Source organism: Thunnus thynnus, chromosome 20 (genome assembly GCF_963924715.1).
Source record: "Thunnus thynnus chromosome 20, fThuThy2.1, whole genome shotgun sequence".
NCBI classification, from domain to species: domain Eukaryota; kingdom Metazoa; phylum Chordata; class Actinopteri; order Scombriformes; family Scombridae; genus Thunnus; species Thunnus thynnus.
The window spans coordinates 27,819,038-27,833,909 of NC_089536.1; the positions used below are offsets into that span (position 1 = coordinate 27,819,038).

The 14,872-nt window shown below is 39.6% G+C and overlaps 1 protein-coding gene across 2 annotated transcripts in view; it reads left to right on the plus strand.

Moving 5' to 3' along the window:
• Positions 1-4,351: 4,351 nt before the first annotated feature.
• The window catches only part of rbfox3a (RNA binding fox-1 homolog 3a), a 147,874-nt gene continuing 137,353 nt past the window's right edge, over positions 4,352-14,872 (plus strand). For both annotated transcript variants that reach the window (XM_067575749.1, XM_067575750.1), the window contains exons 1-2: positions 4,352-4,435; positions 12,315-12,563. In XM_067575749.1, the coding sequence (XP_067431850.1) occupies positions 12,348-12,563 (216 nt within the window). In that variant the 5' untranslated portion in view covers positions 4,352-4,435; positions 12,315-12,347. The remainder of the gene's footprint in view (positions 4,436-12,314; positions 12,564-14,872) is intronic.

Sequence of the window (14,872 nt, forward strand, 5' to 3'; positions counted from 1 at the left end):
GCCCAGCAGAGAGCTTGGGTAATGGTTAGTAGGGCTGGAGAAAAGCCCCGGGCTACTATGGAAAATAGCTGAAGAGAAGGGAATCAATAATAGACACAGACTCACCATGCAAGTGTGTATGTGTGAACTATTTAATGAGTCTTCAAAGAATGAACCTGATTTTTGTCTGTCTAATCTTGACACACATAGACACACAAACAGTCATCTGTAAATTAGCCAACAAGCCTTCTGTTTCTCCATAACATCCCTGCTGATGTTTTAGTCCTCTGCTCTGTTTAATGCATCACAGGTCAATTCACCCAGAGTAAATCTTTCGTCCTATCTGAATCTTAATTTAGATATTGAATATGGACACACACACAAACACTTCTAGTATAATGGTATTTATTTTGTCATTAAAGGTGCTAGATGGACCATTTTGTAAAATTAATCTGTTATTGCAGACTTTTGGAGTTTTTGTTTACTTGTTTTCAAAATTAGGAAAATGTCCTGTCCCTTCCCTTTAATCATACTGAAGAGAATCAATGTGTTGGCTTTTTTTCCCATTGGCCTTTTCCACCATTCACCACATGAATTTGGCAGAAACTTAGATCTTTTGCACTGGAAGAACGCACCTCTCCCGTTTTGTGCAGTAAAGCAAAGCATGTACATGCCTCTTCAACCACAAGTACTTTTTCAATGCTTTCGAAAACAACCAAGAAGACCTGTACTAAAATAATGAATTCAATCATTTATACATGTGAGTGCACAGATATGAATAATTATTTTGCCCAAAACAATTATCACCTCAAGAATTTCTTTTTTCTACACTAATAACTTTTTGACCATTTTGTTAATATCAGTTATGACTTCTCAGTTAGAGACACAGATGTTTCTTCATAAAAACATGAAATTCTTAGAAAATCCTTAAAAAATAGAGTACACAACATTAGAGGTTTGAAGTTATATTCCATTTTTTTTGGAAATCAGTGAGTAAGTATTTTAAGTAAAAATGTGAGTTATACCAACTGACTAAAACCAGTTACACTACCTGATGATGCTTTTGCTGTGCTTGGCTGTGTTTAACACACTAAACAGTAATTAATGAATTAATTTATTCTGCAAATCAAACCTTATGTTCAACAATCAGTAGTTTGAACTGTATATTTTATTTAGAATTTTACAAAAATGTACACAAATATATGAATTGTATGAAAGTGTCACATGACACACTTGACAACATCCAGTATCACTAGTTTAGCATTACTACAAACAGTAATGTACTGTATATTCAGTCTCGAAACAAAGACACAAATGGACACAAGGAAGATACTATCAGAGTCAACTAATGAGTTAAAATTAGGTTATATTATATTAATGTTAGAAAACTAGTTTGGAAATATATAATTCGCTTTGTCACTTGAAGAATATAAGAAATGTAATTACATACTAATCATATACTATCATACTGTGATCACAAAAAGATTCTGTTTGGTCCTTTCCAGTATTTGCAATGAATGATGTAATTTAATGTGGCCACAACACATTAAAGCTGAATTTATGCTTCTGCATCTACCTGCACAGGGGTGGAGCAGCAATTTTAAAAGTGTGGGGGTTCTAGAGGTGGGAAATGAGCACGGCAACCCCCCACCTTCAAGCCCTGTTCCAGTCTCAACATGCCGAATCAAAATGAATGCCATGCATTTAAACAATTTTTTCTACTACTGTAGTTGTAACCACTGTTTCAGCTTACCATAAAATAATTACTGAGACCATATGAGTGTAACAACTCAGGAGAATTTATTTAGGGTCTGGTAGCAGTTTACTACTTTCATCCAGTTATTTGTATGAATTGCTGTACTGGAGCTTAGCTATCCTTATTATACTTCAGAGAGAGTCATTTCTGACTCTTTACTAGTACAACCTAAACTGTCTTCAATTAAAAAAAAGAAGTGTCTCTTTTAATAGGAATCCAAAGGGGACCTTCAATTGTCTTTCATTGGGAAATTAAATACCAAAAGTTGTCCAGGAGGTTTTGTATCAGCAGGCGTCAGTTCATCTCCAGTAGCCACAGGGAACAAGCCATCCCTCTTCAAAGTCCACCTTCGAAGTCCACCTCAAAGCTAACAGGAGAATAAGCAGGTGATATGAGGCTATAGTGAGTGCAGGGAGTGAGCAACTGGCTCTCACAGGCTAACTGCCACAGCTACAACCATCTGAACCCTTTTTAAGATCAATAATAAATAGTAATATTACTGTGGTCTAGCTTTAATACACAATACGACGCACCTGCCTTATGTTAGGGAGTAATGTGTGTTTTGCATTTAATTTAAGCTAGAATGAGCTATAGTTTGTATTGTGTATTAAAGCTAGACCACAGTAATATTGGCTGAGCTGACACATCACAAAACAAAACAAAGTTACAAAAGAAAATTCTACATTACTAACTAGTTAAATAGCTGTTTCATACCTCTGATTTGTTATTCTCTAATCTGTTATCACAGCCAGCAGCGAGTAACAGAAGCACCGTTGCTGAATGCACACACATAACTTTACTATACTTCAACTGTTTACTCTACCCTGGCCTGGTGGGTTTGTCAAATGGATGTGATTGGCTGGGTGGATGTTCAATTAATCTAACTTAACCAATAGGTTTTTCATATATGCCTGTAGAGGTACAATATCAGTCAAACGTTTAGACAAACTTTCTCATTCAAGTGAATGGGAAGGTGTTTCCAAACTTTTGACTGGTACTGGTATTTCCAAGTTGGGCCTACAGAGGCTACAGAGTTACCACATAGAAAATGCAAAAACTTTGATTGGTTAGCTTGAGCTGCCTGTATTTTCAACGTCTCAGTGAAGAATGTCCAAAGGCTAGGCCCCTTTCCGTAACACTAGAGAAATTTCAAAGCCTTTTCAACTGCAAACTTTCTTACTATGATTGTTGCTCTCTGTCACAAAGTAAATATTATAAATCTGAAAATAGGTCTCTAATAGCTGGACAACTTTGTATTTTGCGACCTCACTGGTTAAGTCATTTCCAGTCCAAACCTTTTAATTGTCGCTCTCTATCACAGAGTGAATGAGAGACTGTAAACATGATTACTTCAGGTATATGATGGAGGTTTAGTGAAGTGGGTGTGTCATATAGTAACAGGGGTGTGTCCTGTAGGTCTGCAAGACTGCAGATAGACAGAAATGTCACAAATTACCATTGTGTATGAATAACCAATTCCAGCTCACACCATAAAACAGTTTGACTTGAATGAATATGTAATTTACTTAGAGCTTCAGAGTTTCTCTATCTGAAGTGACTTAAGCATCTATGGTTCTAACTATAACCCTGAACATTAGCAGTAGCTTGTTGTCCTTTGCTATTATTTGTAGCAAAAAAATGTCAATGATTGTGCTTTGTCAGAAAAACAAAAACAAAACTGTACCACTGAAATGCATCCTACAAAATGAGATATAAGGAGATTTTTTTTACAGAGTTAAGAGCTAAATAGTGACATTAAAACAGTGGCTACATGTGAGTGTTCTTTACTTATTCTAACCCTAACCCTAAATAATCAACAGTGCTGCCTGGCTAACCAGCTAATGTTAGCCCTGAGTTTAAAGCCTTTTCTGTAACATTTTCTTGTTCGATATTGCATTAAATTAAATGCATTAAAGTGTTAATAAGTGTCATTCAGTTATAGTTGTAGATCAGTGGAGGCTGATTTTAGGCCATTACCAAATCTCAGTATTATTTACAAAATATTTTTTCTCTCTTCTTTGGAAAAAATCCATTATTGAAATTCTGGTTAAAATGCTTCAACAGCGACACTTGCAGGGCAGGAGGAGAGAGAACAGTGTGTGTGAAGTGGCGGTGGGGGGGAGTGGGGGGAGAGTGGGGGACAGAGGAGGACGGGCTCCTGCTGTCCTCCGCAGGGCGGGATCTCTTACATCAATTTAATGTACTTCATTTTTTTTCATGCTAATCTATGACTGGCCAAGACATGTAAAATGACGCTCCAAGGGAGGACGTCCTCCCTAACCAATCAACAACCAGAATGCAATATTGACATTGCGTTGGTCCAATGATAGTTTCCAGATTTCATCTTCTATTCTCTCCACTGTAAGGCAGAGTAGCAGCAGTAGATAACGAACAGTAGATAGCTCCTTGCGTTAGCAAATGCAACAGTTAGCTTGTTGTAGCAGCCTGAAGGACTCCTTATACATCCTGACTGTTAAGGACTGTTAAGCTAACGGGAGAATGGATTTGGACTGTGTGGCGCAGCAGCACCAACCGGAGCAGCTCGAGAGAGAAGCAACCGGAGAAACAACCAGGAGAGTTAGCTTGTTTGTCATTGTTGCTAATGATATCAGACTGGTTAACCAACAAACAAGATGACCAACAGCAACAAATGGATGTTATGACATGAATACTTCATCTCCATGAAAGAAAGAAGATAATGTGAGTCGGATACAGCTTCTCTCTCTCTCTCTTTGGTTGCTAATTTCATCTCTGATGTTTTAATGTCTCTGTGGCTGTTGTGTGAATTTATCTCCTTAACAAGAATGCAGCAGAGATCATATAATGTGTTGTGGGTAGTTTGCTTGTTTCAGTTACAGTGAGCTGTCTGGACTCACTCATTCATTTAGAATTGATCCAGTTTTTAATTGAGTGGTTGTTCAATCAGCTGTTGATGTTGTGTGATTAGTGAATGAGTGTGCAGGAGGTCTGGCTGCTTGCTTGTGACAGTTTCCTCAGTTCGTTTTAAGCTGAGTCGTATGTTGAGTAATAATCTTTAAGTAACTAGAATAACAAGTGTTAACATGTCAGCTTTGTAGACTATATTTAGTATGTCGTGCACATAGATAAGAGTGTGTGAGTCATGTATTTGATACATGTATTAATACTTTCTGATGTGAACCTACACTTTTAGAATGAATGTTTTTAGTGTTCAGTCTCTAGTATTCAGCACTGATCTGAACCTGTATCACATTATAAGCTTTGTGGTACTTTATATATTTCTGTATACTAAGAAGATACATAGGAAACACGTGTAAATCATGTGATATGTTGTCTGTTTTTGATGAGAACATAAATCTCTTGTCACAATAGAACAATACCATAAATCTGAATTTCACTTTGTTGGTAAAATGACACATTCAGAACCACTGCACGGCTAAAATGAGCACTTCTTTGTTTAGAAACAATATGTATATGCTAAATGTCTTTAAAGAAGCAGCCTTTTCACCACTCAGGGGTTTTTGTTTTTGAAAGCAAATTGTTTTATTGGCATAAAGCCCTCCGATTTCATCAGGTGGGGGACAATAATACAGTTTCATGTGGTTTGTTGCAAGATGCCATGTTGGTTTTCCTCCTGTCCTCCCCAATTTTTTGAGTCACCGGCCGCCACTGTTGTAGATAGTAATTGATAGAAGGGTGTTTTGATCATAAACTTGATTGACTGATTGATGTCAGACAGAATGAATACAGTTAAACAAGATCACAATTTCTTGTCAGAATAGTGTAAACATCGTTTTAAGTGTTTGAACAAACAACCAGTGCTGTTGTCTTTCTGGTGATTTCTGTTTTCTTCCAGGGTGGCTTGAGTTGACTGAGTTGAACTGTTGAGTTAACTGGCATGATGCCATCCCATCAACCATGCATGTGTGCGAATATATGTGTAAAAGAGAGAGAGCGAAAGCATCACACATGTGCCTCATGTATAAATGGAGCCAGAGTCCATCAGACATCACACATGGCGCTCCGCTAAACCGAGGGGAAATAAACTCAAGAGAGAGAGAGATGGACAGGTGGTTGATACAGAGAGATAGATGGAGGGAGAGAGGGATAGATAGTATGATTTAGCTGATAGGAGAAATCATTTACCAGCGCAATTTGTCGACAAGGATCTGGGGATGTCTCAGTGTGTCAGCGCCTCAGTCACTTTGATGGATGATGGAAGTTCACTGACTCTAACACTATCTCTCTCTCACTCTGCCTCTGTCTCTCTAACTCTCTCTCACTCAGCCTCCATTCCTGCTCCCTCTTTTCTGCCTTAACCCCAACTGAGCAAAACCATCTCCAGCTCAGTGTGTGAGCGTGGCCATGTGTATGTGCATGTACAATGTGTGTATGCATGTAGGGAGATGTATCACACATCAGCTCATCATTTAGGCATATTAAAAAGAAACTTCCAGGTGAAACATTTTCCCTGCAGCTCTCACTTCACAAACCAACCATTTTTAACGTCACTGTCTTTGTTCATGCTTCACTGTTGGTATGTGTGTGTGTTAGTGTTAGTGTATATGTGTGGTTGTGTGCTTGTCTCCAGTGTGTGTATTGACCATGTGAGGCTATATATCAGGTCAGGTCTTTACCAATGCTGCAAGGCAGGGAGGCCTATTGATGAGGTTCCTTGTTTTAGTGAAGCAAGAATCGCCCCGGGCCACAGCTCCACCCTGCATAGACTCCGAGATTAACAATATGAGAAATCTGAGCTAGACCAATAAAATGAGGTGGAGAGGTGGTGTAAACCTAGAACTTCTGTGGTCTGTTTCAGGAGGAGGACAATCTCAAAACAATCTTGCTAAACAACGTGAATTGTGAGAGAAGGATGGTATATAAAAAACAATGAAAAGATGTAATCATCGTTTATTTAGTATTTCTGCTTTTAGGGTGCTTTATCAAACACCATTTCTCACAGACCCACAAACTGTTGCAGTTTAAAGATCAACAGCTTGACAGACTGAGGCCAGTCAAGTTGTGAGTTGTGAAATGGGACAGAAGGGCCAAACAAAATAGATGATTTTCAGACAGCAGAGATTACAGCTAAAAATCTGGAACAAGACATCAGAAGAGAGCATGGCTGGGTATCCTGGATAATAAGTATAACATGCAAACTGTCACAATGAAACAGTTTCATGGGAGGCATGGTAAATGAGTGAATGCTAAGAAATTAATTAATTAAAGATCCAGATAAATCATTTTTTCCAGAGCTTTAAATAGTATCACATAGTCTGCTTCATCAGCAGATGGAGTTTTTATAATATAAAATTTTATAATATAGTTAAAATATCTTATATACTTTAAGCATGTTTTGATAAGGATAATGGGAAATTTTTCAAGGCTAAGAATGAACATTCAAACTCAAATTTTGTGTTATTAAAATAACAAAAAGTTACAATTCAAATATCAGTGTCTAGTGCATGGGTGTCAAACTCATTGTAGCTCAGGGGCCACATGGAAGAAAATGTATTTATAAGTGGGCCGGACAGGTAAAATCATGGCATAATAACTTAAAAATAACGAGAACTTCAGATTGTTTTCTTTGTTTTACTTTGGTCCAAAATAGAACAAGCACATTCTGAAAATGTACACATCCCAAATAATCCTCTTGACAAAACACTTAGTTGAAAATTCTAAGGAAAAAATTGGTGCAATTTTAAGAACACAATGCCTCAGTGATTGGAACTTAAGACTTTGTCTCAGTGTATTTACAAAGCCATTCAACTTTAAGTCACAGCCTATCTGGGATTGAACAAAATTATCTTTGAACCGCTTCATGTCCACAGCATGTTGAGTTGCACACACATCTTTCAGACAAGGAAAGTGAGCTGCATCACCACCTGCCAGTCGTGGTGTAAAAGTGCTTTGAGTGGTTGGAAGATTAGAAAGGTGCTATACAAGTACAGTCCATTTACCAATAGATAGTACATAACAATCATCAAATGATAAGTGGTGCAATATGATAAACATATCAACACACACACATTACTGGATTATGTAGTGCTTTCCTTCCTATGTCTTTTCCCTCCTTATTTTTTTCCAGTTTATTACAATTTGGGTCTTATTTTCATAGTTTTGTCCATTAACGGTATTGGTTTGGATAACACTGTATTCACTAAAGTAATTGCTAAGATCTGAGATCACAGTGACATTGTTACAAAGTCTGACAGGTCATGAAATAGAACTGTCAGTCCAAAAAGCAAGTAATCAAACTGTTTCATATGCATGATCATTCAGAGGTGGACAACAAAGAGTGATTGACATCAGGTTTTTAATACAAGGTTCATAGAGAGCTGCTTCCTGTCTAGCTTCAGTCTAACCAGTAATACGGTTAATAAAGGATTTTTAACTTATAATCAGAGTGCTTTGGATGTTTTTTCGACTGCCAACCAGTACCATGGACTTTCATTAAAGGTAAGCTGGGCAGACACTGTCTTTTGTTTGTTTAATTCTTACTTGACTACTTGCCCTATCCCCGAAGAGCACCTGATTTTTTACTTCAACATTACCAACACTATTGGTCTCGACCCAGTGCAGCACTCCCTATTTCTTCTTTCTAACAAGCACAAGATGAGTCCCATTTCATTATTGATGACTTGACTTCTTTGCTGCTGGAGATTTATTTTTTCTTCATCTGTATGTGAAGTGAGCCTAAGTAAACCCTTAATTGAGCATAACGCTCCTCTGCCTGGGGAGTCGACAATGACTCTCTGCCAGGAACGACGTGGCTGCAGTCAGTGAGCCATCGGCAAACTGCTTTGTTATGCTCAACACCATCAATCTCCATACATAAGAATAGCCAACTTCAATACTGCTATTGATTGGAGAAACATTTGGAAACAACTAAGGTCAAAGCCTTGTCCCTCCTCAAAAAGTTGCAATGGTTGATTTTTAAAAATTTTAAGCCACTTTCCATCAAGTTTTGAAGCAGTGCAGAACAAAAGTGGGGTGCTAATATGTCAGATGGATTTATCAAGATCAGTTGGAGAAAATGATTATCTGACAGGCATGTAAATTACAAGGAGATTGTGGACAGGGGTGAAAGAGCATGATATTCACCTTAACAGGGAAGAGAATGGGAATCACAGCAACTGAAGAAAGTAAGAAATAAATGGAGAAAAGTAGAGAGGAGAGGGAAAATTTTAACTTGTATTAGAAACATGTATTTCAAAACAGAGCATGTCATCAAAAGAGTATCAGTTAATTGATCTCTCTCATCTCTTATAAGGGATGCAGTTTGCATCACTTTCCTTTGGTCTACATGTTTGTCATTCCCTGTGTGAGTGTGAGTGTGTGTGTAGGGTGTGTGACATGGTTTATGTTGTGATCAAACAGACTTTTGTTCTACAAATGAAACCAATATTTTCCCCGCCATATATAAAGGATACACTCTCACTCTCTTGCTCACACACACAGCACATGTAATATTTTGATATTTGATCATCTCTCATGGTGTTTGTTGAGGGACAGATGGGTAGGTTGATTATTTCCTGTGTTTTCTCCCAGTTTTGTCACTGTTGGGATTTTATGACAAACCATGGGTGTTAATCTAACTCACTGAAGAATCACTTCTTCCTTTCTCTGCCTCCTTCCCTTTAATTCTTGTCATGCCACTTTCCAGTCTATCTCATATATCCCCACATTATATCTCTATTGAACTTAACTGCCAATCATATGTAGAGTTACAATTCATTTACAAATTTCAATTTCATTTAGCAGACACTTTTATCCAAAGTGATGTGCATCTGAGAGCTAATATAACACAAGCAGGGATCTAGTCAGGAGAGAACAACACGAGTAAATGCCATTAAGCTAAGTTTGAATCCAATAGGACGTAGGTGCCAACAGGCAGTGCACAGATGCAATACATAGAGTGCATAGAATGTATAGAAGAATATTTTTTTTTAATTTTTTCCCTTCAGTCCATCAAGTGTAGAGGTGTTCGTGAAAGAGCTGGGTCTTTAGTCTTTTTTTAAAGATTGAGAGAGACTCTGTGGATTGTACAGAGTTTGGTAACTCATTCCACCACCAGGGAACTAGGGAAGAAGAGAAGAGTCTGGCTTGCAACTTACGGCCCTGTTGCGGTGGTGGCACCAGGCGCCTTTCATTGGCAACGTAGTTTCAGTGGAAACGTAGACCTGAATGAAGGAGTTCAGGTAGGTGGGAGCTGTTTTAGTTGCTGTTTTGTAAGTGAGGGTTTTGAATTCAATGTGGGCACCAACTGGGTGCCAGTTGAGGGATATGAACACTGAGGTGACATGCTGTTTTGGGCTGGTTGAAGACCAGACGTGTCGTTGCGTTCTGGATCATCTGCAGAGGTTTGAACATACATGTGGGGAGGCCTGCCAGTAAGGAGTTGCAGTAGTCAATGCATGATATTATGAGAGCCTGTACCAGGAGATGTGCTGCATGCTGAGACAGGTAGGATCTGATCCTCCTGATGTTGTACAGGGCAAACTGACATGACCGAGCAATTGAGGCCATGTGAACCTTAAAGGTTAGTTGGTCATCAATCATGAGTTGAGTTGATTCGAGCTGGATGCTGATAACTTGTTGTATAGAGGGACTGGCTGGGATGACAAGGAGCTTGGTCTTAGAGAGGTTAAGTTGAAGGTGGCGTTCTTTTATCCATGCTGATATATCAACAAGGCATGACAAAATCCGAACTTAGACTGTGTGGTCTTCTGGAATGACAGGAAGAGCTGGGTATCGTCAGCATAGCAATGGTATGAGAATCCATGGGAGCAGATTATTGCACCAAGTGAGGTGGTGTATATTGAGAAGAGAAGGGGACCAAGCCTTGACCCTTGAGGAACCCCTGTGAATAAGCTGTGCAGTTTGGACACTTTTCCCCTCCAACTCTAAAATATCTCCCTGAGAGGTAGGACATGAACCAGTGTAGTGCAGATCTTGAGATACCAAGCTCAGCAAGGATTTGGTGGTTAACTGTGTCAAGGGCACCTGACAGATCTAGCAGCAATAGAGCTGAGCACTGACTAGCAGCTCTAGCTGAACATAGTGATTCCATAACCAGCAGGAGTGCCGTCTCGGTAGAGTGCCCCTGCGTAAAGCCAGACTGATTCGGGTCATACAGATTTTCCTGAGAAAGGAATTCAGAGACTTGGTTAAAGACTGTGCGCTCAAGAATTTTTGACAGGAAGGGCAAGAGTGAAACCGGTCTGTAGTTTTCAACCTGGGCTGGGTTGAGTGTAGGTTTTTTGAGCAATGGGGTGTTTCGAACTTGCTTAAATGCGGCAGGGAACACACCTGTTGCAAGCAAGGAGTTGATGATGTGTGCGGCTGCGGGGTTAAGTGTGAGGGAAATGGCCTGTAAAAGGTTGGATGGAATTGGGTCCAGTGGACAGGTAGTGGGACAAGAGTCCAGCAGAAGTGTGGAGACTTTCTCCTCAGTCAGAGGGGAGAATGAGGAGAGTGTGGCCCTGTTAGCTGGCAGCTGCACACTGAGTTGGTCAAGCTCAGAGAACTGGTTACTGATGGCAGAGACCTTATCAGTAGCCTCACTGACAGGGAGTGAGGAAAATTCATTATGAGCAGGCATGGTAGCCAAGACCTCTTTGGAAAGTTGAGTCGGTGTGAGGACCCCCATACCACCTCTGCACCCAACAGAACTGCAATTCCAGCTGTTAATTTTCATTTATATTAGTAGTTTTACATTATTTTATTCCTTATTTTTCCTTAAAATAGCACATCCCAGATTTAGCTTTGCACACCTGTAACACTGTCAGACTCACAATGGACAGTTTCAAAACTGATGCAGCAGAACCAGGGACACTGTCTTCTTTTATTCTATGTATTCTTCTTCCTTAAACCTGGCAACTACATTACCCACAATGCAGCTCAGCCACTGACAGTTGTGGTTGGAGATTCAGCTGTATATGTTAATAGCCTCAAGCAGAGATGAGGAGTAGGCTACAGAGGTCTACCACCCCAGATTTTTAAAATTTATACTCTTCAGGCCCAAACTGACACTGACTCGAGTAACATTACTTGTGGCAATTGCACAGCTCCCTCTGGAGCCACAAAAGGCTATTTTCACTTGCAGTATGCAGTAGTGCTCCCCAAAACCTGTAAAAACACTATGATGTGTAAAACTGGTGGAATTCCACTTTCATTTTTAGGCCCTTAGTAAAGACTATCAAACAGACCTTTTTCTTAGGCTGCTACAAATCCCCTTTCCTTCACTGAGATTGATACATCCTAAAGGTCTCAGGATGCATAAAAAAACATATTAACAACAATAAAGTAAAAAGATGTGTGTTAATTTTGCTTAGAATGTAAAAATCTACATTAAGCAAGGGTCTATCAGTCTATTATCAGAGATAATATGACACTTCAGATAGATTTGTTGAGCTACACTTGAATCAGATCCACTCATTACAAGCAAATCAGCAGACTATGCCAAATTCAATAAGAAATCAATCCTTATTGATAAAATTTCTGTGCAAAGACTGTGTATATTCAAACAGAAGCTAACCTTTTGGTTTTTTTTCTCCTCTTCCTTATTCCTGTCCTTGGATCTCTATCATACATGCAGGGTAACCAAGAGGCCCCAGCTCCCCCCGAAGCCATGGCCCAACCCTTCCCACCGGCTCAGTACCCCCCTCCACCACAGAATGGGATCCCCGCTGAGTATGCCACAACCCATACCCACCCACCGACTGACTACACAGGACCAAACACAGTGACCGAGCATGCCCTGACACTGTACACGCAGACACACACACAGAGTGAACAGTCGGGAAATGACAGCAACACCTCTGCCCTCACAGCCAGCACAGTAACGGTGAGTCTACACCTAAATATTTACACAGATTTACACATGTATTAGGAACACCTGGACAATCCAATGCAACCCAATACAAAAGCCCTGCAACAAATCCCACTTTCCCATCAATCCCATCTGGAAACCAAATGCGTTTATCGTTGTTCTGAACAGGTTCACTCAAAAGCCTAGACTGTCATAGAGAGGGGAGAGACGTGATATAATTTAAATACGGGGATAACCATGCATTTTTAAGACTCTTCTGGAAGACATTCATAGTGTTGCACTCATTTGTTCACATAAAAAGTGACAGAAATAGTTGAATCTTGAATGAAAGGAGAGAGGGAAGTTAAAACCCTGCTCCTTTCTCACTTCTGCACAGCTGACCAATCACTGCATGAATGTCGGACAATTACAGAAATGGCCCTGCACAGCCTCCTGACTCCCACCCTCCTAGTTGGCCCCTGTTGGAAAAGTTATTCGACCATCCGACAAGCTGTTCTGAGGGAGTATACCAACCCCTTAACAGGTTACTTCAGCTATGGCTATGGCTCCTGGCTGCTGCAGAATTGTGTGTTGTAGAAGTGTGTTGGGCCCTTTTTATTATGATTAGTTGAATAACATACAAAATGCCTATTCTCCATCTATAATTCAAATTCAAAAAAATTGTCAGTGAATATATGTATATATATTTATTTCCTCAAAATCTGGGCCTTTTACAGATCAGTGACCAACTCAAAGGCCATGAGATAAAATCAGAGCTGTGGGCTAAATTGGACTTTTGAATGCAATGAGATGCAAATGTTGAAGTCTAAAATTAATTAAAGTTAATTTATGTATTTTTAGCCACCAATCCTTCATGTGCTATTCTCCTTTGAAGGTTGTAAGGTTGGGAGGTACAGTTGAGACAGAGAGTTCACTCACTGCACTAAGCTCAGCCCAAGTGCTCTTGTAGTGGCGGGTGGAACTCTGTGAAGCATGCAGGGAACTTTTCATTGACACTAGGACTGTCTTTCTGAAGTTTCTTTGACGCCACTCTTCACACAACATGAAACCTGAAACTTAAAAAGTAAAAAGTACCCTACCCTTTTCTCCCAATAAAAGCTCTCAAATCTGAAATTGCATGAAACAAGAAAGCAAATGAGATCCCAAAGATATAAAGAATGAGAAGAGAACAGATAGATTTCACTTAAAAGGATTTTTAGTCTTCTCTTGGGCCTACAGTGTAGGATCAAGCAAGTGTGCAAATGCATGCATGAAGCATACCTTCACACACACAGGGATAGACTGGTGGCTGTATGTCACTGACAAATGAGCCACATTTCAGCACAGACCTGTCCACACACACACACACACACACACACACACACACACAGGCAAGCAGTGCTAAGGATGTCCACACTATAGTTAACTGTACCACCACTTGTCTCTAGTTGAGGAACCTTAAAGCTGTCAGGGCCAGTAAGACTGGAGCATGTTGGGAAGGTATGGAAGTGTACAGACAGTGATGGCAGAGTGGTGAAGTCCAGTGAGAGGAGAAGACACAGTACAGTCAGCACAACTGGGAGAGTTTCACAGTTATTGTGGGGAGTTTATCACTGGCTGTAACTGTAACTGTCAAGAGACATAGTTACTGGAGGATAAAGTAGGAAAACACCATACACACTTTCACCGTCACCTAAAAGACACTTTTACTACATTTATTGTCATACAAATATACTGTTAAACTGGGTCAGACCGGTTGATAATGTGTTAATTATGTGTGTCTGACATCTCTGCAAGGATGCACTTTGATTGATTACATACAGTTTATATTGTAGAATTACCTCTGTACTACACTGGTTAACTGAAACTCATCAAACTGCCAGTTATTTGAGTGGTGTAATTATTATTGTACTTAGGTATTTGTACCTTACTTATTTCCATTTTGAGATTTTGCTTCACTGCATTTCATAGAGAAAAATATCCCACTGCTTGATTTTGTAAAATATCGTGTTAAAATCGAAATCGGCAAAAAAACATCATAAAAATTGCATTCAGTGATGATTTTTTAAAATTCCTGTACATGATGCTGCTATCTGTGTTCAAAGTGTAGTGGTGGTTGTGTAACCTCTGTTTCTGTTCAAAGATGGACTCTCCTTTTGTCCACTGTCTTCTGGTCGATGACCTTTGACCCCTTCCAAGTTGATGCAGTGACTGGTTATAGTCTGATGTTCACAGACTGGTTTTAGTCTGATGTTCACAGACAGCAGCTGATGTGGTGTGTTTCCAGTGTTAATTCAGTCTCTTGTTCAGGGTCTTGCTGTTTCACTGATAAAGTTGCCACAGCT